At 33.9% G+C, this 26415-nt stretch overlaps 3 protein-coding genes across 5 annotated transcripts; 2 read left to right on the top strand and 1 right to left on the bottom strand.

Annotated features, from left to right (window-relative positions):
• Window positions 1–1918: 1918 nt before the first annotated feature.
• LOC21396150 (K(+) efflux antiporter 5) lies at window positions 1919–9178 on the bottom strand. Of its 2 annotated transcripts, none has more exons than XM_024173896.1 (20): window positions 8721–9178; window positions 8234–8277; window positions 7688–7797; window positions 7512–7596; window positions 7340–7401; window positions 7002–7077; window positions 6796–6870; window positions 6563–6634; window positions 6241–6324; window positions 6086–6154; window positions 5907–5984; window positions 5719–5807; window positions 5411–5507; window positions 5264–5317; window positions 4724–4819; window positions 4097–4285; window positions 3916–3993; window positions 3150–3194; window positions 2877–2972; window positions 1919–2336 (listed from the first exon to the last, which is right to left on the bottom strand). In XM_024173896.1, the coding sequence occupies exons 1-20, from the start codon at window positions 8938–8940 to the stop codon at window positions 2295–2297; spliced, it is 1761 nt and encodes a 586-aa protein (XP_024029664.1). In that variant the 5' UTR covers window positions 8941–9178; the 3' UTR covers window positions 1919–2294. The 2 variants fall into 2 exon arrangements, with proteins under 2 accessions (XP_024029664.1, XP_024029665.1); XM_024173897.1 differs by having other exon boundaries at window positions 7730–7797.
• Window positions 9179–12776: 3598 nt separating this feature from the next.
• LOC21396149 (CDGSH iron-sulfur domain-containing protein NEET) lies at window positions 12777–15856 on the top strand. Of its 2 annotated transcripts, none has more exons than XM_010110782.2 (2): window positions 12777–13138; window positions 15111–15856. In XM_010110782.2, the coding sequence occupies exons 1-2, from the start codon at window positions 12888–12890 to the stop codon at window positions 15211–15213; spliced, it is 354 nt and encodes a 117-aa protein (XP_010109084.1). In that variant the 5' UTR covers window positions 12777–12887; the 3' UTR covers window positions 15214–15856. The 2 variants fall into 2 exon arrangements, with proteins under 2 accessions (XP_010109084.1, XP_024029677.1); XM_024173909.1 differs by having other exon boundaries at window positions 12777–13156.
• A 5264-nt stretch (window positions 15857–21120) lies between these two features.
• On the top strand, window positions 21121–23575 carry LOC21396148 (xyloglucan galactosyltransferase XLT2). Its single transcript, XM_010110781.2, has one exon. It carries the CDS (start codon window positions 21543–21545, stop codon window positions 22989–22991), a length of 1449 nt encoding a protein of 482 aa, XP_010109083.1. The 5' UTR covers window positions 21121–21542; the 3' UTR covers window positions 22992–23575.
• Window positions 23576–26415: the final 2840 nt, after the last annotated feature.

Below are 26415 nucleotides of genomic sequence, written 5' to 3'. Positions count from 1 at the left end.
GCCCAAACGGGGCCCTCCAGGGGAAAAAGAAAAAAAAAACAGAAAAAAAACCATATCAGATCAAGCATAAGGTAGAAAATAAACACCAAATCAATCGGAAAACAGCAACCGATTTGGTTGAATAAGCAAATCAAACGGCGAGACAACCAGAAAATAAAAATAAAAAAAAATAAAAAAACAAATTGCTCGACCAAATCGATCGGAAAAATCAAACACGTTCAAATATTTTTGGCTAGGGGCATACCTCGGTGAGAAAACGGAGAACGGCGCAGATTGGGCAACAAGAGACCGGAGGAGCTCAGGCGAACGGAGGTGCTCCGGTGAGAAGCAAACGACGCGACTCTTGGGCGAGAAGAACGCCGGGGCTCGGCCGGGAAGAAGATCTCGGCTGAAGAACGGAAGGGAAGGAGGAAGAAGAGCTCGGCTGAAGGGGAAGAAAAAATCGAAAGAAGCAGAAACGGGAGGTTGATCGAGGAAGAAAGAAGAAGAAGAAACCGAAAATGAAAACAAGAAAACGAAAACGGCTTTTTTCCGTTTTCAAAATTCCAGAAAACGACAAAGCCATTTTCGTTTTTGTTTTCTGACACAAATTTTGCCAAACACGTTTTTTATCTCCGTTTTCAATTTTTTGCATCGAAAAATGTGAGAAACGAAAATGAAAATGCTACCAAACAGGCCCAAACTATTTATAATTTTTATTTTTTAACAGTCAGATTTATATCAAAAATTTTTTATTGTATATATTTTCTTAATTTAATATAATTTTAATCATATAAAAAATTATAAATTAATTCTATAGGTCTGTTGAAAAAAAAATCCCTAAAATAAATTCTAAATATACTTTGAAAAATAAATATTAAAAGGAATGTTAGTTAAAATTTTTTCCTTTTGGTTCGAGCTAATAATGATTTGGCGCAACGAACTTTAATATTTACGTTCTTTTCAAAAGGAAACTAAAAAACAAAACTTTGATATTTACGCTCTTTTCAAAAGGAAACTAAAAAACAAAACTTTGATATTAACGTTCTTTTCAAAAAGAAATTAAAAAAAAAAACTTTGATATTTATGTTCTTTTTCAAAAGGAAAATAAAAAACAACTTCCGTTTACATTCTAGCACCCAAAAAAAAAAAGTGAAAAGAAAAATAACTTACAAATTTACAAAACTCCTATATTCCTTTCAATCTTAATCAACATGGCGTTAGATTAAAGACTGCTAACGATTTAAGTTAGGTTAGATAGGAGGGAAAGAAAATAGAAAGGAAAGAAAGATATAACCTAGGTGATGAAAATTGAGTAAGAGGAGAGGATCATTCTTTGGTTATCATGAATTTTTTATTTAGGAGACGTTTGGTTCATGGATTAGAATCATGAGATTAAAATCATTTTTAATTTACGTGTATTTTTTATGAAAAAAAATACTGTAACGAATCACGAACCATGATTCGAATCGAGATACGAATTCCCTAACCAAACAACACCTTAATCTTTTCGTATCGAAGAGATTAAATTATGGCACTTTAAAGGATTTGAAATTCATGACATAATATATTTCCTCTCTTTTTTTTCTTTTTTCTTTTTCAATCTTCTCCCAAACAATCATGTCCCAAAAATTCTCTCCCTGCTCTCACCCCTAGCACTCAAGCACCTATAATCCATTACCATTTACCACCTATCACTAACCTCCTAACCAGCATCAGCTCATGTAAGAAGAAACTACCGGACATAGTTTTCTTCTCTTTTATTCGATATGAGTAAAACGGACCGAGTGAAGGTTAACATTGCAATTAACTAGGAGCAAATTTATGCGTAGACGTCTAGAAAATTTTCATTAATATTTCTAAACTAAAAGCATGAACAACAAATCTGATTCTGAAAAAATGCATCTTTTTAAAAAAAAAAAATTTAAATCATATGAATTTATAGTGTCCTTCAAATTCCCCAAACCCTAGTTCCAAAAGAGAGAAAGAGAGGACAAAGATGTAGTGCCTGGGGTAGCTGCCACTATGAATATGGATGTATTTAGGTTACAACATGCCCACCATGGATATGCGTGCAACGGGCACTTAAGAATTCCTATATACAATACTAATTAGTGTAAAATAATGGTAAATATTTTATGTACAGGAGAACTCCAAGCTAAGTTTGACAAAACAATCGAGTAATCCTGATTATCGTCTGCAACCTCAACTACCTAATTGCCAATTAATTTTCTTTGAACCCCTTGTATTCGCAAAATTGTTGCCACTAGAGCAGTCGACCCGGATCGACCCCAGGACCACAAAAACAGGGATGGTCACAACATTCTGTTAAACGATTCAATCATGGAAGCCTTCTCCTGTTTAAAAAAAAAGTACAAAAAAAATGTAAAAGTTCCAACTCCGCGTACCACAAACAGTTCACAAAATCATTGTACTGATAATTAGAGGAATACGATGTTTAAGTTGTGTGGATTATGTTTCTGATAGTAGGCTTCCAGCTTAAGATTTTGGGTATCATTGATTTTCCAAATGATTCTGTGGAATAATGCAACTAGATTGGTCATTCTCTTTCCTATCTGTAGCTATAAAGATTTGCATTATAAATAAATTTTGGGCATTCCTGATCATGCACAGACAAACCAGACTATGGATGCTTCCCAGATCCAGTGGGAAAAATTGCAGTACTCCGCATTTAGCAAACATTTGAAGTTCTATAGGATGCAGCTAGATAGATTTAACTTTGTCCTCAATAAAAGAGGTTATGGTTCACATGACGCATTGATGGATTTTTTTAAGCTTTTGTTTGTGCAATTATGTGCGGCCGCGCGCGCGCGAGAGTGTGTGTGTGTGTGAGAGAGAGAAAGAGAGAGAGAGAGAGAGAGAGAGAGAGAGAGAACCTCATTCTGATTGCTGCTCTCAGGGGGAAACCAGTGCATGAGAGCTCCCAAGTTCATAATAGCGGGTATCACTTTAAACAAGAGAGGAGTTGTTACCTGAGAATCAGGTGATTTACTAGGGTAAGTATTTTGCAGATAAAAGTGCCAGGAAAAAATAAAAATAAAAAAAAACCTAGCAAGTATTTTGCAGATAAAAGTGCCAGGAAAAAAAAAAAAAGAAAAGAAAAGAAGGAAAAAAGAAGCACAATCCACTTCCACATAAAAGAAACTTACTAGACTAAGAGCTGTTGTTCCAATAAGAAGCAGATACATCTTCCCCTATAAAGCCAAATTTGATCAAGCAACACAGAGGAAGGAATTAGAAAAGAAGAGAGGCAAGTGCTCTTATGTAATTGCAAATTGACTGCAATCTATTCGTTTATTATATATATAAAAATATATATTATAGTTTAATGGAGCTTTTAATGAAATTGGCTACAACGTTAATAGATAAACTAGGATGATTTCACATAAGACGTCAGAAACTCACTAGCCTAATTTAAACAAACCCAAAATTATCAAGGTTGAAATAATATACATCACACATTCATACAACCTGCACGTCTTTCTTGTTAAATAGACATACTGAAATAGTACAGCAGTGGTGGTCTAACTTCGAATGTTAGACCGTTGGATAATGTAAAAATGAGATTCAAGGCCGAAGGGTCTTGAACTTATATAGTCTGGACATTTGGCAAAAACATACTTCAACGGTTAGTGCTTACATGTTTTAGAAACAAAACCTGTCACGCCAGATTTCACATAGAACATTAAAGATGGACAACTTACATATCGAAACCTATTTACAGTATCCATGGTTATAAATTGAACTCTACATAAAGCATCTTCTTTGTTTAAAAAAGGTCTTAATCTCTGGTGAATTTTGCACCATACACAAAGTTTTCATTATGTTTTCTTGAACTATAAAGCATCCATATGCTTATCCCTACTGCATAAATCATATTGTCTCCAACTTACTATGAGAGAGAGAGAGAGATACCTCAACAAGATGCAGATTTGAAGCACGGCTTAAAAGAACAAAGGCAAATTCTCCTATTTGAGCGAGTGATATTCCAACCTATAAATAGTAACGAACTTATAAGATAACTTTTTTTTTTCTCCCTAAATATAGTTTTTCCATTAGAAATAGTTTGCTGGATGAGAAGATAAAATCAACTTACAAGGAATGATGTCCTACTATTATATCTGAAGGCCTTAGAAACTATAGTGCCAACAGCTGTCTTAACAACTATAACCAAGATAACAGATGCTAGAAGTATATCCACGTGGCTCCAAAGGAAATGTACATGAATGAGCATTCCAATACTTGAGAGGAAGAGAGCTGCAAATAGGTTTCGAATCGGCTCCACCTAAATGTAGAAAACAATTGCATTTCGAGGGAAAAAATTCATTTAGTTGTATAGAATAAGACGTATAAAGTATAGTTGAACATAGCAAGTTACAATCACATTGAAGATTGCCACTTAGTCTACCGTGAGAACCAAAAGTACCGATCAAAACTAATTCCTCACAAGATCCCCCCATTTTAGAAACGTTTCATGCCGTCATACAATCAACTATGGCCCAACTTAAGTACCAAGTAGGAAATGGCTCGCTGAAGCTCCATAATGATAGTTAAAGGACTAATGGGAAATTAAATAATTTCCCAATTAAGACAAGTAGCAATATCAATTTTCTTAGTTGGCAGCAGAAGCTTCTACAATCACAAAATTATCAAGTTGAAACTAAGAGATCTGGTTGTATTTTAGTGATAGGCTATTATCATTAATCAGAAACAAGAAGAGTACCTGATCTAAAGTATGTTGTGCGAAGTCGGTAGTAGATATCATTACTCCAGCAACAAAGGAACCCAACTCAAGACTGAGACCTAGCTTATCACTGCACTGAAAAGTTAAAGGAGATGCCACGTGTTAAAAGGTGTTGGGAATTGCAAAGACACGTATTATCTTAATTTTTGGGGATTTAATTAAGATTGTGCATCTTATTTAAGGGCAAAGGAAGCGACTGATGACCACATTTGTCGATCAAATATTAGGAAATATATATTTTCTCATGAAGCCACTTCAAGTTTAAAAAAGTTACAGAACCATTCAACAAATTCACTTATATCCTCTGATTTCTCTAAGCAGATTCAAGTACTCTACTGTTATGTCATCATGAAAGATCTTTGTTCACCATCAGCATCGGGCTACACTTAGCGAACAATACTGATTTACTATCTGATATCAAAGCATTTGGAAATATAAAATGCACTGCCTTAAAGTAGGGACGCATCCATAATAAATGAAATTAGCCTCGACATGAATTTTAACTACATATTTACTTACCCAAGCAGACAATAAGCAAAAAGCCACAGCAGCAAGCTGATAAAGCTCATTTGTCTGATTCACAAAGAATAACAAATCAATCCCAAATGTAAACAAAGATCAATCTAGCAAAATAGCCAGACTCTCTAATAAATGTATGAGACTTACTTGAGAAGATAACTGCATCATCAGTTTCAAAAAGCGAGGAACAAATGACCAGGACAACAGAGATGCTGCAGCGAGATAAATGGACAACACTAGCATCCTGAAATCAATAATGAAAAAGGTAGTTAGTTATCATCGCTACGAGGTGTTGCCTTCAAAAAGGCAATTTTTTTTCCTAAAAAATTAAAACAAATAAAATATGTAATTGACTCTCGAATAGTCCCCAGAGAGAAAAAGGGTATGGAATAGATAGAAAAATGCGACATGATGATAGGAGAAAAACAAACAGGTAAAAGGTGAAACAAACTTACAGTTTTCCCATTGAAATCATCCCTTGGAAAAGGCCACTACTACCACCCAAAACTGGGAGCAAAGCAAACAATAAACCAACAGCACAATCCTGAAATACTCCGCAGTGAATGACAAATGCAAATGAACCATAAAATCAAGACCTTTCAACTTGATATTTTACGATCAAAGATGTTGAAGTAACAGATACCTGTAAAATAAGTGTCCCTATTGTAACTTGACCATGAAGAGAATTGTTAGTATTCCGTTCTACCAAAAACTTTACCACCTGCCAAAAGAAGATGAAAACAATAAATAGTTGCGTAAACAAATTTTGCAGACGGGTAGAACAGAGAAATTGCAGTATCAGAAAATGATGTAAAAACACACCACTGCAGTTGATGACATTGACAAGAAGGAACCAACAAAAACACCCTCAGACAACTTTGCACCACATAACTGAAACGTAGAAGGGAAAAACTTTTAACAGAATTACTTCTCAATAGAATAGAATGACTTGAAGGAATACTAAAATTTAGAATTACCATAGCAGTTATTCCACACAAAAACATGAATGTCACGATTTGCAGAAGCCCTCCAAGAACAGCTACAGGCCCTACAGCTTTTAACTGCATTGACAAGCTTCTTTAGATGGACATTTTTGTTTTTGTTTTCTTGAACATGAAACTACATAACTTTGAACTTCTTTTTTTTTTAATACAACACGGGATCAAATCCGCAACCTCCCCCCAAACCCCATCCCACCCAAACCGGTGCCACTAGACCAAGTGGTCTTAGCCATAACTTTGAGCCAAATTGATTTATAATAATTCATAAGCAAGGATTTTCAAGCCAAAGATAACAAACCTTTGTCAAAGAAAACTCAAGCCCTAAAGCAAAAAGAAGAAAGACAACTCCGAACTGTGCAACAGTTTCAACCTGCAAGAGGAAAAATAAGATGCATCAGATTAGTGGAGACAGATGACATGGTAAAGTTAAACACTCCCAACACCTGGATTTCCCACAAGAAAACAGAGTACCTAATTCTATTTATTTAGCTGTCTAATCTAATTATTGCCTGTGACGCTATAACAACATACCTGTACCATTTCGCTGATGAATTTTAGACCCCCTGGTCCAATTAGTGAACCAGCAAGAAGATAACCCACAATAACCTATCACAAATATCCAAGCAAGAAAAGTTGAGCTAAATAAAGTAATATCTTTTACTGGATGAACATATAGCTAAAGCAAGCAAAAATCTTTTAGTGCAAGCAAAAGAGTAGATAAGAACTGAGAAACAAACCGGTTGTCCCAAACAAGAAAATAGAATGCCACCAATGGCAGCAGAAACTATAACAACCACCAAGTCTGAAATTAATCTGCAAGAATGTAAACAAACAGTAAACATCAATACCAAGAAGTACATCTAATGAACACGAAGCTGTGCTGTGTCTGATGAAAACTAAGTAATGCTTAAAATGACTGAGATGTAAACGCCCTATAAGTAGATTTTAGCACACACACGCACACTCCATCCATCTAAATTGCTTTGATATTAACTCTCAATTCTCATACTATGAATAAGAAAATTCCATAGATTCATAATGAAACTGCAGTCAGGCAAAGATATAGGAAAGATACCTCAAATCTACTTGAAGCACTGGAAACTTGGATTTTTTGTTTGACATCACAAACACGTTGTCCTATTATTAAAAAAGTTACGTCAGCCGGGACAAAAACAACACAAGGAAATTAGTACCTCAAAGTTATCTCCTTAACTTTCTTGTACCCATAAAAACTTAATGTTAAGCACCTTTTTATCAATTAAGGTTGTCATGTCATCAGAATCTTCATTCTCCAGAGAAAAAACATCTTGAAGCTGGAAAGATCTTGTGCCACTGATCAATAAAGTTTATGCAAATCAAACTACTACTTTGGAAATCGTAACGTAAAATAGAATGTGATTTCAGTTTAAATAATTCATCATACACAGAAATAATAGTATCATAAGTACGTTTTACATTCCCATACTTGGCCTCTTGTGTATCGTTTTTCTTGCTCTTGTCATGAGTGATTTTTGCTACAGTCTCCAGAACAGCCTGTAAAACATAATGAGAAAACATCTTTGACAAATATAACATGATTTTTTTCCCCCTATAGTATAAGCAGGTACTAGTAAAAGCACCCAAAAAAAAAAAAAAAAAAAAAAACCCCTTAACTTATAGTTCATTCCAATTCAATCAATAATATTAGGTACATGAAGATCCCAAAACTGCCCCCAGAAACTTTATGCTTTTCCCATAAACAATACTCAAAAATTCCTTCCAGATGAACCAATAATTTCCTCACGAAAAAGATCCATTTACTACAAATATCAGATGGTAGCTTTTTTGGCCTCATGAAGAAATGCAAAAACAATCACGATATCTATTGCTCTAAATTAACGAGCAATCATAGTAGTCAATACTACAATTATGAGCTAAAGTATGCAGCATGCTTTGGTTCGATAGTTCTGGTAGGGAAGGAAAGACTTACCTGCTGATCAGCTACACTGCTGTTAAAGCTGCTTTCATCAGGTCCTGTCAAATAAGACGGAAAAAAAATGTGATTACTTTTAATCAAGAAAATTGTGGCCCTAAATCGACGTGAAACAACAATTCAGAAGTATGCCGGGAAATTTAGTGAGAATGAATTCAAAGTAGATTGGCAGCCAAAACTATCCAGCCAAATCAAAATCAATCATTACGCTTTCCATCGAAACAAAAATCAAGAAATTTTTTTTTTCTCCTTTTTGTTGTTTCAGGTGCATGTGTGATCCTAGCACGCATTGTTGTTGTCGAGAGAAAATGTAGAAAATAGACTAGCATTTCATCCTAACAGAGTCCACCAAATTGCCCTAATCCGAAATACAAGAGTCGATAATTCATCCAGAATTTCATTTCCTTTTCCCGGACTTTCTTGGTAACCAAACAAAACCTACAAAGATTCAAACGCAGCTTCAAAAGAAAAGAAAATCGCAAACCTTCCGGCTGATCATTCTCAGAGAACTCCTTCTCCAGCACTCGATCGAACATTTTGGCTATGGAACCGTCGTTAGACTCCGGCGCGGAGGAGTTGAACAGGTTGCCGTAAAACCTCTCTCTGGTCTCCTTATCCGACCTCCCGGAGATCGAGATCCGCGCGTAAATCAGAATCGTGAAAAGGCAGAACCAGAATCCGAAAGCTCCTGCTTTCTTCGCCATTAACGATGAGAAAAATCTTGTCTTTCCGTGTAATCTTGGGAGATCAAATTCCAAAATGTGAGATAAATTGATTTAGGGTGAAGAATTTCGAATGAGAGAAAAAAAAAAGTGTAATGCGATTGAGAAGGAGGTAAATCTGAGGTTGCGGAAGAATTGGGTGTCTTAAATTCAAAGCTTTTTCAAATAAAAGTGCAAAGGTCTCAAGAGTCACGGGTCGTTTTGGGGGTAGTTTAATTGCCTCGCGGGGGACCTGATAATGATTGTGGATGTCATTCTAGACAAAACGTTTTCAATTTTTCCGGCTGAACAACAACAGGACAAAATTTTCAAAAAAATTATTTTTTAAAATATATAAAAATTAAAATTTCGTTCATTTTACAATTAATTTTTTTATTACAATTAAAAATTTTTAAAAAATATCACATTTTAATTTAAATTAAAAATTTAAATTTGTAAAGTAAACTGACTTAAAAATTTTAAAAATTAAATTTTAAGGTAAGTAACCATAAAAAAGGAAAGAAAATGACTATGAAAAGGAAAAACTTTAGGGGGCAAAAAAAAAAAAAACATTGCAGAGATACTGTAGCGTTTTCAACCAAAAAAAAACTATAGAAAAGGGGATTCACACTTCTCTTATATATAGATTCTATCTTTGTTTGGTATAATTTTTTTTCCCCGATAGATGGGATATTTAAACTGCAAAAAGATCAAAAAAAAATAAAATAATTTTAGGATAATTGTGTGTGTCATTGTTTGGAAATGCAACGTGACCAATCGCACCAAAATAATATTAGTTTAACACTAATCACCATCTGATGTGACGTACAAACAAACAAAATCAATTAATTTGAATCAGTTTAACTTCATGTGAGCCTCAATTTAATTTTTAGTCGAGTATTATTAGCTTAATTGTGATTAACATAGCCGACGGGACAGTCATCAATAATTAAATCGAGTAAATCAAGTTGAAACCACCTAATAATCTAATGTTAAACCAGTCGTTGATTTGATAATTTTAAACACCCTTTTTCCAGAAAAAAAAAAATTTTGAAACAACTTTTGCAAAAAGAGAGCATACAGAAGGATGATTTGCTTTCATTTGCAATTGCGGACCCCCCTTTTTGGTTTTTTCTTTTCTTTTGAAATTTTTTTTTTTAAAGACAAGAAGTTTATGTTCTCCTTAATTATTTGGTGCCCGTCTCTGTATTTGACATTAAAAAAAAAAGAATGTCGTTTTGATGTTTTCTCTTAATCATTTGAATAAATATAGGAAACCTAGGCTCAAATTGTTTGGAAGGAAGAGAAAATCTTACCCATATTAACTAATGTTCTCCTTAATGTTTTCTCTAAAAAAAAAGTAAGCGTTTGTTTTTTTTAATATAAATTTTTAATATGTTAGTAAGTAAGCGTTTGTTCTTCTTAATGGTTTTTTTTTAATATTCATAATGTTTTTTTGTTTTTAAAGTAAGAATATTTTTAATATATTTTTTTAATATTCATAATGTTTCATAATTTTTAAAATATTTTTAAACGTTATGAATAATTTCAAGAATGTGTTAGTAATATAAATTTTTAATATTCATAATGTTTTTTTTAATATTTAAACTGCAAAAAGATAAAAATAAAATAAATTTTTAATATGTTAATATAAAAAAGTAAGCGTTTGTTCTCCTTAATGGTTTCGGTTTCTACTTGATTTACTTGATTCAATCATTGGTGACCGTCCCGTCGGCTATGTTAATCACAATTAAGCTAATAATACTCGACTAAAAATTAAATTGAGGCTCACATGAAGTTAAACTAATTCAAATTAATTGATTTTGTTTGTTTGTATGTCACATCAGATGGTGATTAGCGTTAAACTAATATTATTTTGGTGCGATTGGTCACGTTGCATTTTGAAATTCCATTGCTAGGTACAACGAAATTGAGCATGGAATCCAGTAGCCAACAAACACGTGAAAAGCACACTCCGATCATGGTGGTGTATTTGACACGCGCCCCTATCACTACAAGATTTTATTCTCCAACATTCTTGACCTCAAAATATTTTAATTTTTTATGTTTACAATTAAAATATTTTAAATTTTAATTCTTAATTTTTATAGATTCCCTTAAAAATTTAACACATAATAACAGAAGAGTAAATGTTAATAGAGATTGAGGGAAATAAGTCAAGATTTAAAACGAATTAAAATTAATAGGCTAATAATTAAGGAAAGTTAATAAATAAACCAATTTAATGTAAATCAAGATTTACAACTAGCTAAAATTTCAAAAATAAATTCTTACTAAATCCTGGATTAAGTGCGATTCTTTAGAAAGTTATGCTAATTTGAAAAATCTTGAATTAATTCGTTTAGTTCGCTGATTTGAGTTTGTAATTTGAGTTGAAATGTGATTTTATGTGAGAGCTTTTTACTGTAGCAAAAAAGTTATATGTGGCTGTTTTTGAGAACTTTTTACTGTAGCAAAACTCAAATTGTAAACTCGAATCGGTAAAGTGAACGGGGTATATTTAAGATTTATCATTATAATTTATACTGTTATTTTTTTAAGTAATTCTAACTTAATAAATCTTAAATTTACTGTGTATATCTAGGATTTACCATGAGAGTTTGTATGATTCTTAAAAAAATGATGCTAACTTACTAAGTATATCCAAGATTTACCATTAAAATTTATATTATTCTTTTTTTAAGTGATTTTAACTTGGTAAATTCTGAATTTATTGTGTATATCCATTATTTACCATTAAAATTTGTACGATTCTTAAAAAAGTGACGCTAACTTGGTTAATCCTGAATATACCAAGTACATCGAGGATTTACCATTAGAATTTATATTATTATTTTTTTCAAGTGATTCTAACTTGGTAAATCTTAAATTTACAATGTATATTTAGGATTTACCAATACAGTTTGTACGATTCTTAAAAAAGTGACGTTAACTTAATAAATCACGAATTTACTTATAAATTCAGGATTTACCATTAGAATACTATTTTTTTCAAGTGATTCTAACTTAGTAAATCTTGATGAATCATAGATTTATATGGTAAATTCATTTACCATTAGAGTTTGTACGGTTCTTAAAAAAGTGATGTTAACTTAGTGAATTCTGAATTTACCTAGTATATCCAAGATTTACCGTTAGAATACTGTTATTTTTCAAGTGTTTCTAACTTAATAAATTTTGAAATTATCTGGATTTACCGAGTAAATCCAGAATTTACCATTAAAATTTGTACTGTTATTAAAACCTGATGCTAACTTAGTAAATTTTAGATGTACCAAGTATATTCAGGCCTTGTTCGCTTCGCTGATTCGAGTTTAAAATTCGAGTTTTGTTACAGTAAAAAGCTCTCACAAACAGTCACATCTAACTTTTTTGCTACAGTAAAAAGCTCTCACATAAAATTACATCTCAACTCAAATTCTAAACTCGAATAATCGAAACGAACGAGACCAGGATTTGTCTTTAGAATTTGCACGGTTTTTTTAAAGTGATTATAACTTTGTAAATATTGGATATACCTAGAATTACTAAAGAAAAGGAAGAAACAAAAATAAGAAAAGGGTAAAATTGAAAACATAAAATGGTGTATTAGTTTATATGCATCGGTAAATTAGTCATTTACTTTCGTAAATTTTAAATATATACCTATTTCCTAATTAAAATATAGAAAAATATTTTTTTTATTAAAAAAAAAAAAACTCCTGATGCAAAATGTTTTGTGCTACAGGACGTCGACGTGGCATGTGCAGGCTCCACAAAATTGGTCTAGCCATCACTGGTGTGTGGCGTCCACAAGTGCAGCACACCAACCACTTCTTTTATCCTCTTTTACACACTTCACCGATCGTTCAAGCAGCTTCTCACACCATCACTAGCAAAGAGAACAATTCATAGCGATTAAGAGAGACCGAGACTCGTTCCAAATTCCAATGGCGTCGTTTGTTAGCACTTCAGGCGTTGGATTAGTGTCGTACAGCAGATTACCATGCATGGATGGTTTGAAGCAGAGAAGCATTAGCCACAAGCCAACAACTAATTTCAAGAGTAGATCATCACGAAGGCTTGTGGTGGTGCGAGCAGAGGGACAAGCCATAAATCCAGAGATCAGGAAGAGCGAAGAAAAAGTGGTGGACTCCGTTGTCGTTACTGAGCTCTCTAAGCCCCTTACTCCTTATTGCAGGTTATTAAAGGCCCCTTGGTTAGTCTTAGCGTGTGTTTAGTCAGTAAATTCGTATCATAATTCGTGATTTATTACGATATTTTTAAAAAAAAAAACACACATAAATTAAAAATAATTCTAAATTAATCTGAATTTGTAAACCCAAAGAGTTTCGTTTTCTTTATCTGAATATCTTTGTTGTTTCCTTGTTTTGTCTTAGGATTACTGCACGCTGTCTAAAGTGGTAAACAAGTTAATAATTTTAATCATAGAGTACAATTTTTCTATTGACTGATTGGATGAAGAAAAAAAACATTTATTCGCATTAAGGCGGTAAGAAATCACCCCGAACTCGACAAATCCGACTGAACCGAACTGACCCTATTCGAAAATCACGGGTTTCTAATTTTTTATTTAATTTTTGATTTTAATTATGCTTAACCCGCACTGCGCAGGTAAGGGCACGGGGTAGGGTTACATGAACCTAAGATAACCCTACCCGGCCGAACATGTTCAAAGTAGGTAAAATAATGTCTAACACTTTAAATTCTTACTTTCATAAATTTATGAACTTTATGCTTTAAACTGTTAACTTATTTATGTTTTGGATTCACTGTTTGTGTAAAAAATGCTTATATGCCATAGTTGTTGAATTAAGACATTCTTTATTTATATTGAAAGTGTTTAATTTCAAAGTGAGTGTTTTAATTGTTCACTTTGCATTTATACCCCCTCTTAAAGGAAAGACATGTTCTGTTTGATAATGATTTCTTCTGTAACAAGCACAGATTAATTGATTAAAAAGTGATCATGTGGTCCTTGAGATCACTCTTACTTTATGCATAAGATGCAAAGTATTTTCGGCCAAAAGATGGCTCAATAATAAAGTTTTTCAAGTACTAGCCATACAAATCCAATATCACCGCTGCCCATTAGAGTCCACCAAGTCTTTCACCTGAGTAACTCGAGTAACCCGAGGTCACCCGACAGGTTACGGGTTTGTAGGCTTATGAGGGTATTGTGGCCTAAAGTTTTTTCAACCCACACAGTGCGGCTCGGCCAAATTTTTCAGCCCAACCCGAGCCAACCCGGCCGAATTACACCCCTAACTATGAGTTATTAGCCTTTATATTTATTATGCCGCAATTTTATTGCGTAATTATTTACGACAATAGTATTTACATATATCATTTATTGCTCATTTACTACAATAGTATTTTATCATTTATTTGCATATAAGAGCCTCTTAGATTAAAATTGATGAAGTTATAGATTAAAATTGGTTTTCAACAACCTGAGTAACCCGACCCTACCCGAGGTCACCCGAAAGGTTGTGGGTTTGTAGACTTAAGAGAGTGTCACGGCCTAAAATTTTTTCAACCCGCACTAGTCGGGTAGGCTCAATTTTTCGGCTCAACTCTACCCTACCCGGCCGATTTACACCCCTAATTCGCATAGAAAAATGGATAAAATTAGAAACTTTTTTTGGTAGAAAATGTCATGGATAAAATTAGAAACTTAATTAGTGTTATATATAGATACCATTTTATGGTATAAGCACGCGAGTTGTTATTTTTTTATTCATATTTTATAATGACTGAGATGGATTAATACACTAACGGGAATCGAGCTAGACAGGTAGAACAATACTTTTATATTTTACAACCTAGTCACATTTCCTTGAATATAACTTCTCAATGCAGAATAAGGCGGCCCCAACATTAATGTGCATGAGATTTTGTTTATCTAGAAAAGAAGAAAATAAACTTGGATATATATTATAATTAAGTACTAAGCAAAAGTAAGTAACCAAACAGCTTACCTTCCATTGCAAAGTGTTAGACCTTGATGCCCGGCGAAAGCAGATATATAATATATATATATATATATGTGTGTGTGTGTATATCTATATATATATATATATATATGTCATATGTTTTTTGTTTTTGGTTTGCAAAGCATGAATTATTTTGGGGTTTTTTTTTATGTTTAGGTGTTGGAGGTCGGGAACTTTCCCTTTGTGTGATGGCAGTCATGTAAAGCACAACAAAGCTACAGGCGATAATGTGGGACCATTGCTCCTGAAGAAGCAGTAGTAAAATTAACTTCAGTCATGTCGTATGTGTTAAAATTGCAGACGGGAATTCCTTAAACCCCAAAAGAGAAAATATAATTTTTTTAAAAAAAAAAAAAAAAACTTATTTGGAACGTTGCTTTGAGATTTCTGGTTGCAGTTGATAATGATGATTATTTATGCCTGATGCCTTGGAATGACTCGATTATTGTCCGAATAACAATTCCACTTGCCAAGGCATGACTCACAAATCATGAGTGTGTTTTGTATCTTGGCATATGTTGGTGAATGCTAAACTTTTTATGCTAAATCAAGCTAAAACATTGCTTTGAGATTTCTGGTTGCAGTTGATAATGATGATTATTTATGCCTGATGCCTTGGAATGACTCGATTATTGTCCGAATAACAATTCCACTTGCCAAGGCATGACTCACAAATCATGAGTGTGTTTTGTATCTTGGCATATGTTGGTGAATGCTAAACTTTTTATGCTAAATCAAGCTAAAACATTGCTTTGAGATTTCTGGTTGCAGTTGATAATGATGATTATTTATGCCTGATGCCTTGGAATGACTCGATTATTGTCCGAATAACAATTCCACTTGCCAAGGCATGACTCACAAATCATGAGTGTGTTTTGTATCTTGGCATATGTTGGTGAATGCTAAACTTTTTATGCTAAATTAAGCTAAAGAAATTACTCAAAATCTTACAAATAAATATGCATTCCATAAACCAATTGCTTCGCTGCTCAATATGCTGACTATGGTGAATCTAAGAGGTCTATTATGATGCAAGGAATAACTTAGCATGGAAGAAGGGTGGTTGGCGTAGGTATGGTAATATGGAATAAGATAACTAGCCAGTCTTTATTTATTATATATTTATTGGTGTTACTTTTCAACTCTTGATTTAGGTCCCATTTGGATTGGCATAAAAAAAATGTTTTTGATTTATTTAGTTTAAAAGTCACTTTTGAATCTGTTTAGATGGACAATCTTAAAGTGTTTTTGATTTTTTTAAGTACTTTTAGAATAAGTCATTTACTTGGTACTTATGAAAAGTTTTTTTCATTTACACTTTTAACCTTTTATTTATAAACAACAAATAAATATTTCATTAATATCTTTTTTATTACATTACTTTTTGTAACAATACGTGTTTTTGATTTTTTTATTTAAACAGATTCAAAAGCTCTTTTTATATATGAAAGTACTTTTTCAAGCACTATCTAAACACTAATAAGAAATCCCTCAACTTATATTTATTTTCTCATATTACTTAAAAACGCAAGTATAAATTATCTCAAACGGGTCCTTATAGAAACTTTGTGTGAGTCATATATTTGGAGTATTGAATCCAACAAAATCAATGAGATATTATGAACAGTCGTGACTTGGTAAAAAAAAAAAAAAAAAAAAACTTCTCATATGTATATATCTAAACCTATCTTCATCAATAAAATGCGATGTGCGTTGATTTAGGGGAAAAAATTCGTTAATCTGTGGTTTGAAGATATTCCACTCACAAAAATACAATTTAAAGCGTCATATAAAGTAAGGAGGAACTTTAATTATTGTTTGGATACCAAAGAAGAACGAGAATTCACAATGATTAAAGCAAATGACTCCGTTAAACAAGCATTAAAAGATGTCGGTTGCTATACATATTCAATTTTAAAAAAAAAAAAAAGACAAGGAAAAAGACGAGAAAAGATAACGAAATTCCTTAAAAAAAAAAAAAAAAAAAAAAGAAAAAAAAAAAAAAAAAAAAAAAAAATTCCTTAAAAAAAAAAAAAAAAAAAAAAAGGATAACGAAACATGTTTATTATACCTAATGAAATAACGAAAAACTTGCTTTGCGTGTATTCCATCAATCACCATTTATTCCAGAACCAAAATAGTAGGCTTGGAATCCTACAAGTTCCAAAATGTTGTGCTTTTATAGCATGAAAATATTATGGGTCGTTTGATTCATGGGTTTAGAATCTAATTTTAATTTTTAAAATTTAAATTTTTTATGAGAGAAAAATACTGTAAAAAACTTATAATTATAATTTAGAATCAGAGACGAATCCTTAAAACAAATATCTCATAAAATTTTAAAAAGAAAAGACCCTCTTGGGCCTGTGATCTGTTTTTTTTTTTTTTTTTCTTTTCAAAAAGAAAAGACCCTCTTGGGCCTGTGATCTGTTTTTTTTTTTTTTTTTTTTTTTTTTCAGTTTTGGTATAACAAAATCACCCCCAGTTTTCCAGTCTCTTCCTCGTTGAATTTAAGCGTTTTTGCTCAAAAAAATGTGGCAAGTCAAACGGCTGGTGAGAGAGCACCGACTAAAAAACACGTGCGAGTTATTATCCGCGTTGGGTGTTTCCTCGTCATCAAGTTTCAAGCGAGACACGTAAAGCGGCATCGTTCGATTTCAGCAAAAATGGTGCCACTCTCGTTCAGGCCATTTAAGCACAACTGCACATTGTTGAATTTTCTTCGAAAATTATCGTTTTTTTTTTTGTAATAAATATTTTTCTTCGATAAAGCTAGCATGGCATGTGCATGTGTTTCTTCAATTTTTTTGAAAGGGTGACTATACAGAGCATGCAGCCATTGTAACTTAGATCCCAATAGTGCGCAGCGTTTTACTATTTATAAGCTTATCCACGTGCCATTTTAGGAGTCCCCATGTTATTGTTAAGAGACTCACAGAATTTTAAGATTAAATAAAAAAGATCTACTAATTAAAACCTTAATTAAAATTCTTAATCGTGAGATTTAAGTGTTAGATTAACCAATTACTAGTTTACTTAAATTATGTTGGTACTTTGAATTATGCTTGGGAAATATTATGACTTGGTTGGAACTTCTTTTTTAAAATTTATGACTTTAAACCTAGTTATTTTGTTCTTATTTTATTTTATCATTATATTTTTTAAAATTATTTTAAAATTTATTGAGAAAAAATAATTTAGATGATTAATTATATGTGATTAAAAATTTTAATTACTAATTAGTTATCCTAATATTAAGATAATTAGCATAATATACAATTTCTTTTTTTAAAAGTTCAACACACAAAAATCTATTAAAATGATAAATAAATAAATTTATAACAGTTTATTTTAATTCTAGGCGTAAGTAAACGCATAAATGAAATTGTGATTGATTCTAACTCCGATTCCTACAACTTAAATAAACAATTTATTCTGACTATAATTTATGACTCTGATTTCTATCAACTCCGATTACGGATAAATAAATATGCCGTTAGTTTATTAAGGTGTCAAGATACCAACTGAAAAGGTTTTTTTTTTTTTTTTACTTGATTCATTCCCTGATTCGAATCATGATTTATGGTTCGCTACAGTATTTTATCTCATAAAAAATTCACGTAAATAAAAAATAATTTAAATAACATAATTTAAATTCTCCAACCAAACGTATTGTTTCCAAAGCCACTCTTAACTTTCAATGTCAGGTGATGTTAGTTTTCTAATGAGGGTACAAAACGTTGGAAATTGAAGTAATAGTTAATTGAACATATAACTTTTTTCTTACTTTTATGCTTAAAATGTATGGCACGGAACCATAAAATTGATTATACAGTACAGTATGACTTTACAAATTAAACAGATAAAAAAAAAGATGAGCAGAAAAAATAAAATGCGGTTATTTAAATGGAATCCTACTTTCATTGAAGTTGTGAAAGGTTTATGAGAAAATAATCCATGTACTGAAAGTAAAAGAATGAACAGAGAGAACCAAGTTGTTCCATAGTTATACTTCTTTTCCTGTGAAGAAAGGATCATTAGTGCCAATGCCAAAGTGTCTCGTACATAAGTTATACTAGCAAATTGGGTCATTTTAGTATCGCTAAATTTGTGGATTTGAGTTTTTAATTTAAACTGAGATGTGATGTAAGAGTTTTTAACTGTAGTAAAAAAGTTAGACGTGATTTTTTGTGAGAGCTCTTATGTGAGAGCTCTTACATCCGTTTAGTTCGCTGATTCGAGTTTTTAATTTAAGTTGATATGTGACTTTATGTGAGTTTTTTACTATAATAAAAGAGTTAAATGTGACTTTTTCTAAGAAATTTTTATTGTATCAAAACTCAAATTTTAAACTCAAATCAGTGAAATAAATGAGACCTTTAACGATAACAAAATTAAAACTAAAAACTCAAATTAATGAAATGAATCAGACTTTAAGGCTTTAGATCAACACTTTTCTGCCCATTTTAAATGAGCATCATCTAGATATCTTTGGGATTGTTCTTTTGCATTTTTTAGTTAAGGTGATTTGAGTAATGATTTTGAGTTGAGTTTAAGTTATAACTTGAGTTGATGTTGTAACATGAGTTTATGTTTAGATGTGCACATTTGAGTTATGATTTGAATTAAGAATCTTTTTGAGTTTGTGTTTAGGTGGGTCAAAACTTAAATTTATATTTAAATAGTATTTTAATAAAAACTTAATGGTGATGAAAAATTTTAATAGGGTATGTGGGTGGAGTTTTATTCGTCTTTTCGTTATGAATACATAGAAAAAAAATCATCTCAATCAGAATTAAAACGAAAAAATTATGACATTTTTAAGAATAGAAAAAATACTGTTCATTAATTTGAGTTTGAGTTTTTGAACTCAAGTTGAAGAGAAAACTTAAACTCGAGTTTAGCCTCAAACTCGAGTTCAAATTCAAATTCAAACTCAAATTTTACAAAAAAAATATGAACTTGAATAAAGTCAATTCAAATTTTTTCTGAGTTTTATTTTAAAAAAACAACCACTTTTACCCCGTTCACTTTGCTGATTCGAGTTTGTAATTTCAGTTGATATGTGATTTTGTGTGAGAGTTTTTTACTGTAGTAAAAAAATTAAATGTGACTATTTTTTAGAACTTTTTACTGTAATAAAATTTAAATTCTAAACTCAAATTGACAAAATGAACGAGGCCTTTATCTCTTATTCTTTCATAGACAAGTAAAGATAAGGCAATAAGACTGGGCCTCAACTAAAATCAATCAGTAACACAGTCAATCGTGTGGCGTCCATTCAATCAATCTCAGGATATTGTCCCCTTGGGACCCACTTTAACCCTCCATCATCAGAAACTTGCCAAGTGCAGGGTTAGAGATGAAGGTCTCAAAATTTGGGCAACGGCAGGGATTCACTTTAGTATAACCTCAGGAAACTACAAAGGCCAGTTTGTCGGCAACCACAGCCCCCAAATCACAACGAGTGAAATAATATTGTAGTCCTTGCTTTACATCCTTGGAACTCAGGACCACAAAATTCGCAAGCGGTTTTGAATTTTTTTTATCCTCACCTAGAATAGCTACCCTCTCTCTATCCGTACAGCTACGCCTACAGGTGAAGAGCCAAAAAAAAGTGATAAATTTTGATGACGTCCGTCGAGAACCGTCCAATGCATTGTATTCAAGATCCAACGGCGTCGTACTGAGTTTTGACACCAGCTTAACGACAGGTGTAAAGAACCTTCTATTGAGGCCTATGAATTATGATCAACGTATAGATGCGGCGGCTTTTCGTCAAACGACCAAGTTTTTAAAGCCGTCGTAGGTTGGCATTTTTTCTAGCGCGTTTAACGTGTCGTTCGTTTAGTTTGTAAGTTTGAAAAGAAAAATTTAAAGAGACATTTAAAAAGAATTTTGTACCTTTAGTTTGCAAAGGGTGAAAAGGTTGACAGAGGGATGAAGTGGTAAATTGACATAATCATGTTCATTAATCTCCAAAAATACGCTAAAGCTGTAATTCTTTGACAAAAAATAATCGATGTTAAGAACATAAACGACAACTGAAGTAAAATGTTGGTGAGAAAAAGAAAAGAAATAGGAAAAGAAAAAACAAAATTCCTAATAAGTACCATAATTTTAAGTGCAGTGGAAAAGGTGACTATAACCCCCTAAGAAAAGAACCGCCACGTGCCTGTTATTAAAGTACTTTGATAACTCTGTCGGTGTCTCCTGGCAGCCGGTGATTAAGCACACGTGCCGTGCCCTCACTGCTCTTTTACATCCTCATCATCTCAGAGCTCTCGAAACTCCCCCAAGTATTCTCTTTTGAAGCCCAAACAAACACCACCTCCCTCTCTCTCTCTCTCTCCGCAATTCACCAAGTAAGAAAGAGTCATCATCACCGCCGAAAAAACCCACCATTAACCGGTCAAATTTCGCCGGATAAAAAGCTCCACAATTTTCTCGCCACCTCTCTCTACACAATTCACCAAGTACGAAACAGTAATCATCACCGCCGAAAAAACCCACCATTTTCCGGTCAAAGTCCGCCGGAAAAAGCTCCACAGTTTCCTCGTCACCTCTCTCTCTCTCCCTCCCCTTCCCATGCTTTCCCTTTCGAACCTTCCCTCTCCTGAGACTCACAACAACAAGAAGCCTAAACCCACGGAAACGTTATCGCTCAAACCCACTAACCATCCTCGAACATGCCTCATCGTCGCGGTCGTCACTCTCCAAATAATCCTCCTCTACCACCTCCGCTCCCTCCCCTTCTCTCGCCCCCACTTCTCGTCTCCCTACGCCGCCGTCTCGGTCCCCGCCCCCGCCGCCGTGGAGGATGAGGAGGACCAATGCCCTTTCGGTCGAGTATTCATTTACGACCTTCCCCAAACTTTCAACCGTGAAATTCTCGACAATTGCGACAACTTGAACCCCTGGAGCTCGCGGTGCGACGCCTTGTCGAACGACGGGTTCGGGCAGAGAGCAGCCGCGCTCGCCGGAGTTGTTCCCGATAATCTGATCCCGGCGTGGCACTGGACGGATCAGTTCGTGACGGAAGTGATTTTCCACAATCGGATTATCAACCACAAATGCCGGGTCGCCGAGCCAGAATCCGCTGCGGCGTTCTACATCCCCTTCTACGCTGGACTCGCGGTGGGGAAATATCTTTGGTCGAAAACCAGCACCGCCAAGGACCGTGATCGCCACTGCGAGATGATGCTAACGTGGCTCAAGGATCAGCCATACTATCGGAGATCGGGCGGCTGGGATCACTTCATCTCGATGGGGCGTATCACGTGGGACTTCCGGCGGTCCAAGGACAGGGACTGGGGGTCCAGCTGCATCTACATTCCCGGGATGAGGAACATCACGCGTCTCCTGATCGAGCGGAACCCGTGGGACTACTTCGACGTCGGTGTGCCCTACCCCACCGGATTCCACCCCCGATCGGAATCCGACGTCGCCGAGTGGCAGAGCTTCGTGCGCAACCGCCGCCGTTCGACTCTCTTCAGCTTCGCCGGAGCGACACGTGGCGCCTTCAGGAACGACTTCCGCGGTCTCCTGCTGAGTCACTGCCGGAACGAGTCGGACGCGTGCCGAGTCGTGGACTGCGCCGGGACTCGGTGCTCCAACGGCACTACGGCGATTCTCGAAGGGTTTCTTGACTCGAACTTCTGCTTGCAGCCGAGGGGCGATAGCTTCACCCGCAGGTCAATTTTTGACTGCATGATCGCCGGTTCGATCCCTGTTTTTTTCTGGAAGCGGACAGCCTACTACCAGTACGAGTGGTTTTTGCCGGTCGAGCCGGATAGTTACTCGGTTTACATAAACCGTCACACGGTGAAAAATGGCACCTCGGTGAGAAAAGTTCTAGAAAGTTACAGTCAAGAGGAGGTGAAAAAAATGAGGGACAAAGTTGTCGAGTATATTCCAAGATTAGTGTACGCAGAACCCCGAGAAGGATTAAAGAATATGAAAGACGCATTTGATATTGCCATTGACGGCGTATTGAGGAGGTTTAAGGAGCAAGAAGAGAGAGGCTACAAGTGGTAAATTAAAATAAAGGAAATTGCCCAATTGGTGATGGGTAAAAATTTTAAAGCAGTAACATTAATATGGGCTTTCTTTTTTCTTTCCCCAAATATTCATTTTTGTGTCAGCTAAATTGGTGAGCACGAGGATTCTGGACTGGGCAAGGGCAGGACTCGGCTGCTTTTACGGGAGAGGCAGTTATTGGTTAATAGTTATTACGGTTGGAAGCAAAGAGAGAAAAAAAAAAAAAAAAAAAAAAGATATATTGGTATTTCATACATGTAATTCTTCAGTCTCTTCATTTTATACAATTACTGAAATTCTTATAGTTACTACCACGATTTTTGTATTCTTTTTGTGAGGATTTAGGACTCTGTATTTACTGTCTTGGTAGCAATGGTGGGTAGTTATATGGCAACTAAGTGGTGGTCCTTGAGCTCTCCAGTGATGAGTGGAAGCTATATCACTTGTTGTGTGGTCCACATTACATCATAATGTGGAGAGATGGGAAGTAATTGTTGAAGGCATGGCTTTTTGTTGGGCCATGGTATGTGTAATAGCCATCAAGAATTATGTGATTAATTATGGAGGAAAAAATTGAATAATGATGTTGTAGAATATGTTGATCTATGGACACAAATTTAATTCCTCTTGGTCATATGCACTTTATTACAATAAAAAAAAGGATTATGCTTTATCGTTACCGTTCATTATTCTCATAGAGATTCATTTTTTGTACTATAGCTTTTCTGAAAGATGATACTTTCTTTGGGTTTTCACGTCTTTTTTTTCACAATTCGTTTATTATTTTTCTCATAAAATTTTAAATATAATTTTTTTACTATAGTGTTTTTTTTTTTTTTTTTTTTTTTTTTACATACACAACTTAAATTCTTAATTTGAGTTATGAAACAAATATAATTTGAGAGTGAAAAAAATGAAAAAATAAACTGCTTTTCTTGAGCATTAAGATAGAGTCAGCCTACTTATGCCCTGACAGGAAAGTTCCAATTCGCAAGTGATAGAAAACGTAATGATTCTGTGCAACCTACTTGTTTGTCTTTTTTTACGCAATCTTATACTTTTTATTATATATTTATCTTACTTTCTAATAAGAAATTCCTCTTTGGTAAGTTAACTTATTCTCTTTTTGGGGTCTATTGATAATTAAGTTTAAAACGCGTCACTCTTCGGAAGAACAAACAATTTTTAAATATACATAAACACAAATAAAGACTAGTTAGGGAGCTAAAATGTGGGCTAATTGCTGTTAAGTTAAAAAAACAAGGTATAAGACAAAATATTGTTTACTTTTGTATGGTAATTAAATGCAACATTATAGAAAGAAACAAGATAGTGGGAAAAAATTTCGTTAGATGATGCATTTTATATTTGTGGGGACCTTAAAACCATCTTTATTCTGAGCTCTCCGAAAAGAGAAAAGGGTGTAAAAGCTGACCGGAATCTATGTTATTTTTTTGTACATTTTCCAAAAGCAAACGCACTAAACACTGAACCGATGAAAGACGGGAGAGACCCTCAAAATGGGAAGAAAGGGAAAAAAAAAACAAAAACAAAAACAAAAATAAAAACAAAAGTACATTATATATTACTCCCAGTCTCCCACTAATCTCCTATTTCTGCTTCAATAAATTCCATTCCATTGTCCCAATTTTACATCGAAAGACATAACTTTACTTTAAAAAGGCACATTTTTTGTTCTTCAAAACTGAAAACCAATTTTCCCACCAGGCGCCACAAACTACTAAAATATTATTAAATTAAGCTGATTGAGTGAATAAACAAGTAGCAGATGTGTCCCCACGTACAGAGTTCGTTTTGTTTGTGTGCCAATTACGATGCAACACACACTCCTTAGACAGATCAGTTAACACACTTGGCTGCTCCTTGCTTGTACACAAGGACAATTTTTACATGTTTTGCAAATTAAATTTAGGTCTCGTTTATTTTATCGATTTGAGTTAAAATATGATTTTATGTAAGAATTTTTAATTGTAATAAAAAAATTAAATGTAACATTTTATGAGAATTTTTAACGATAATTAAATTAAAATTAAAAACTCAAATCGATAAAATAAACGGAGTATTGACTTGTTTTTGTTTCTTGAGCCATAACAACTATTATACACATTATACCTATTACCAAAGGAGGCAAGAAAGTTACTATACTAAGTACAATGACTTTCCAATTTTGTCCCTGTTTCTTTCTGTTCAAGCCTTTTTTATACTGTCTGTGTCATTTTGAGTGTTTTTACTGTTTTACCCTCGATTTTATTTTGCTTCTATGTTTTTTTCTGGGCATTTTGGTCATTTAGTTTGGTCCTCTTTCTTTTACCGTTTCCAATGTCTGACCTTTGCTATTCCTTTCCCTGGAGCTTTTTCTTCTCTCACATTTTGTTCCATTTTTTTTGCCACTGAAGCTTTTATGCTTCATCTCTCTTTTTTGTCAGTCGTGGATTCTTACGGAAATGCTTACTGAGGCTTCTGGGCTTTTCTTCTCCCTCTTACGCTTTCTTTGATTGTTTGGCTTAAATCAAAGGTTCATTGTAGAAGCTCTGGGTTTTTCTCTCTATTTTTTTTTCTCTTTCTGCCTCTCGAGCGATTTTCTCTCCTCCGTCGTCCCCGATCCTTACCTCTGCACCACCACTACCGTCGCCGTCAGCCCTTCTTTGATCATGATCGGATGTGGCTCAATGACAAGGTTTTAATTTTCTTTCATTTTTTCCATTTCATTTCTATGATTTCGTTCTTCGTGTTTTTGCTTTCCTTGGAAAAACAAATTTTTTTCTTCTCTGAATTCTTTGTTTGGCAAACCGTAGAAAATTTTCACTACTCTTTCTCTCCACTTAGCAAAATAAGTACATAACCTTAAAAAAAAATTGTGTTTTTCTATGTGTCTATGCTTTTGGTATAGTGTGATTCACGATTTGCCGAGCTTCATTTAGCTTGAGGTCCAAAGTACACGTGAAGATCTGGGTTGTCTTCTTCGCCTCCATTATTTATGCTCAACTTTTAGTAAGTTTTTTTTTCTTTTTTTTTAATAAAACTGTTAGTGGTGTGCTTTAATTTTTTTTTTTTTTTTAGTTTTCTGCATTTCAGGCATGCTTAATATTCTTTGTCCATATGTTCTTAATTTTTTGTTTCTTTGTTCCTTTGATTCTTTGCTGATAAATGTTCTTGTCATTAGGAATTTTGCTACGGATTATTGTGGGTTTTTGGCAATTTTTTTTCCGTTCCCTTTCTTCTTTCCCTTCTTCTCTTCAGCCATTTTTTGTTTCTTTGTTCCTTTGATTCTTTGCTGATCATTTTGTGTTGTTGTCATTAGGAATTTTGTTATGGGTTATTGTAAGTTTCCAGTGGTTTCCCAACCCCCTTCCTTTCTTCTGTCCCCTATTCTCTTAGGCCATTGATCTGGAATTTACAT

This window comes from Morus notabilis, unplaced genomic scaffold (genome assembly GCF_000414095.1).
Source record: "Morus notabilis unplaced genomic scaffold, ASM41409v2 Scaffold399, whole genome shotgun sequence".
Taxonomy (NCBI): Eukaryota; Viridiplantae; Streptophyta; class Magnoliopsida; order Rosales; family Moraceae; genus Morus; species Morus notabilis.
The sequence above is the reverse complement of the archived record's forward strand: the minus strand, read 5'-3'. Positions and strand labels throughout refer to the sequence as shown.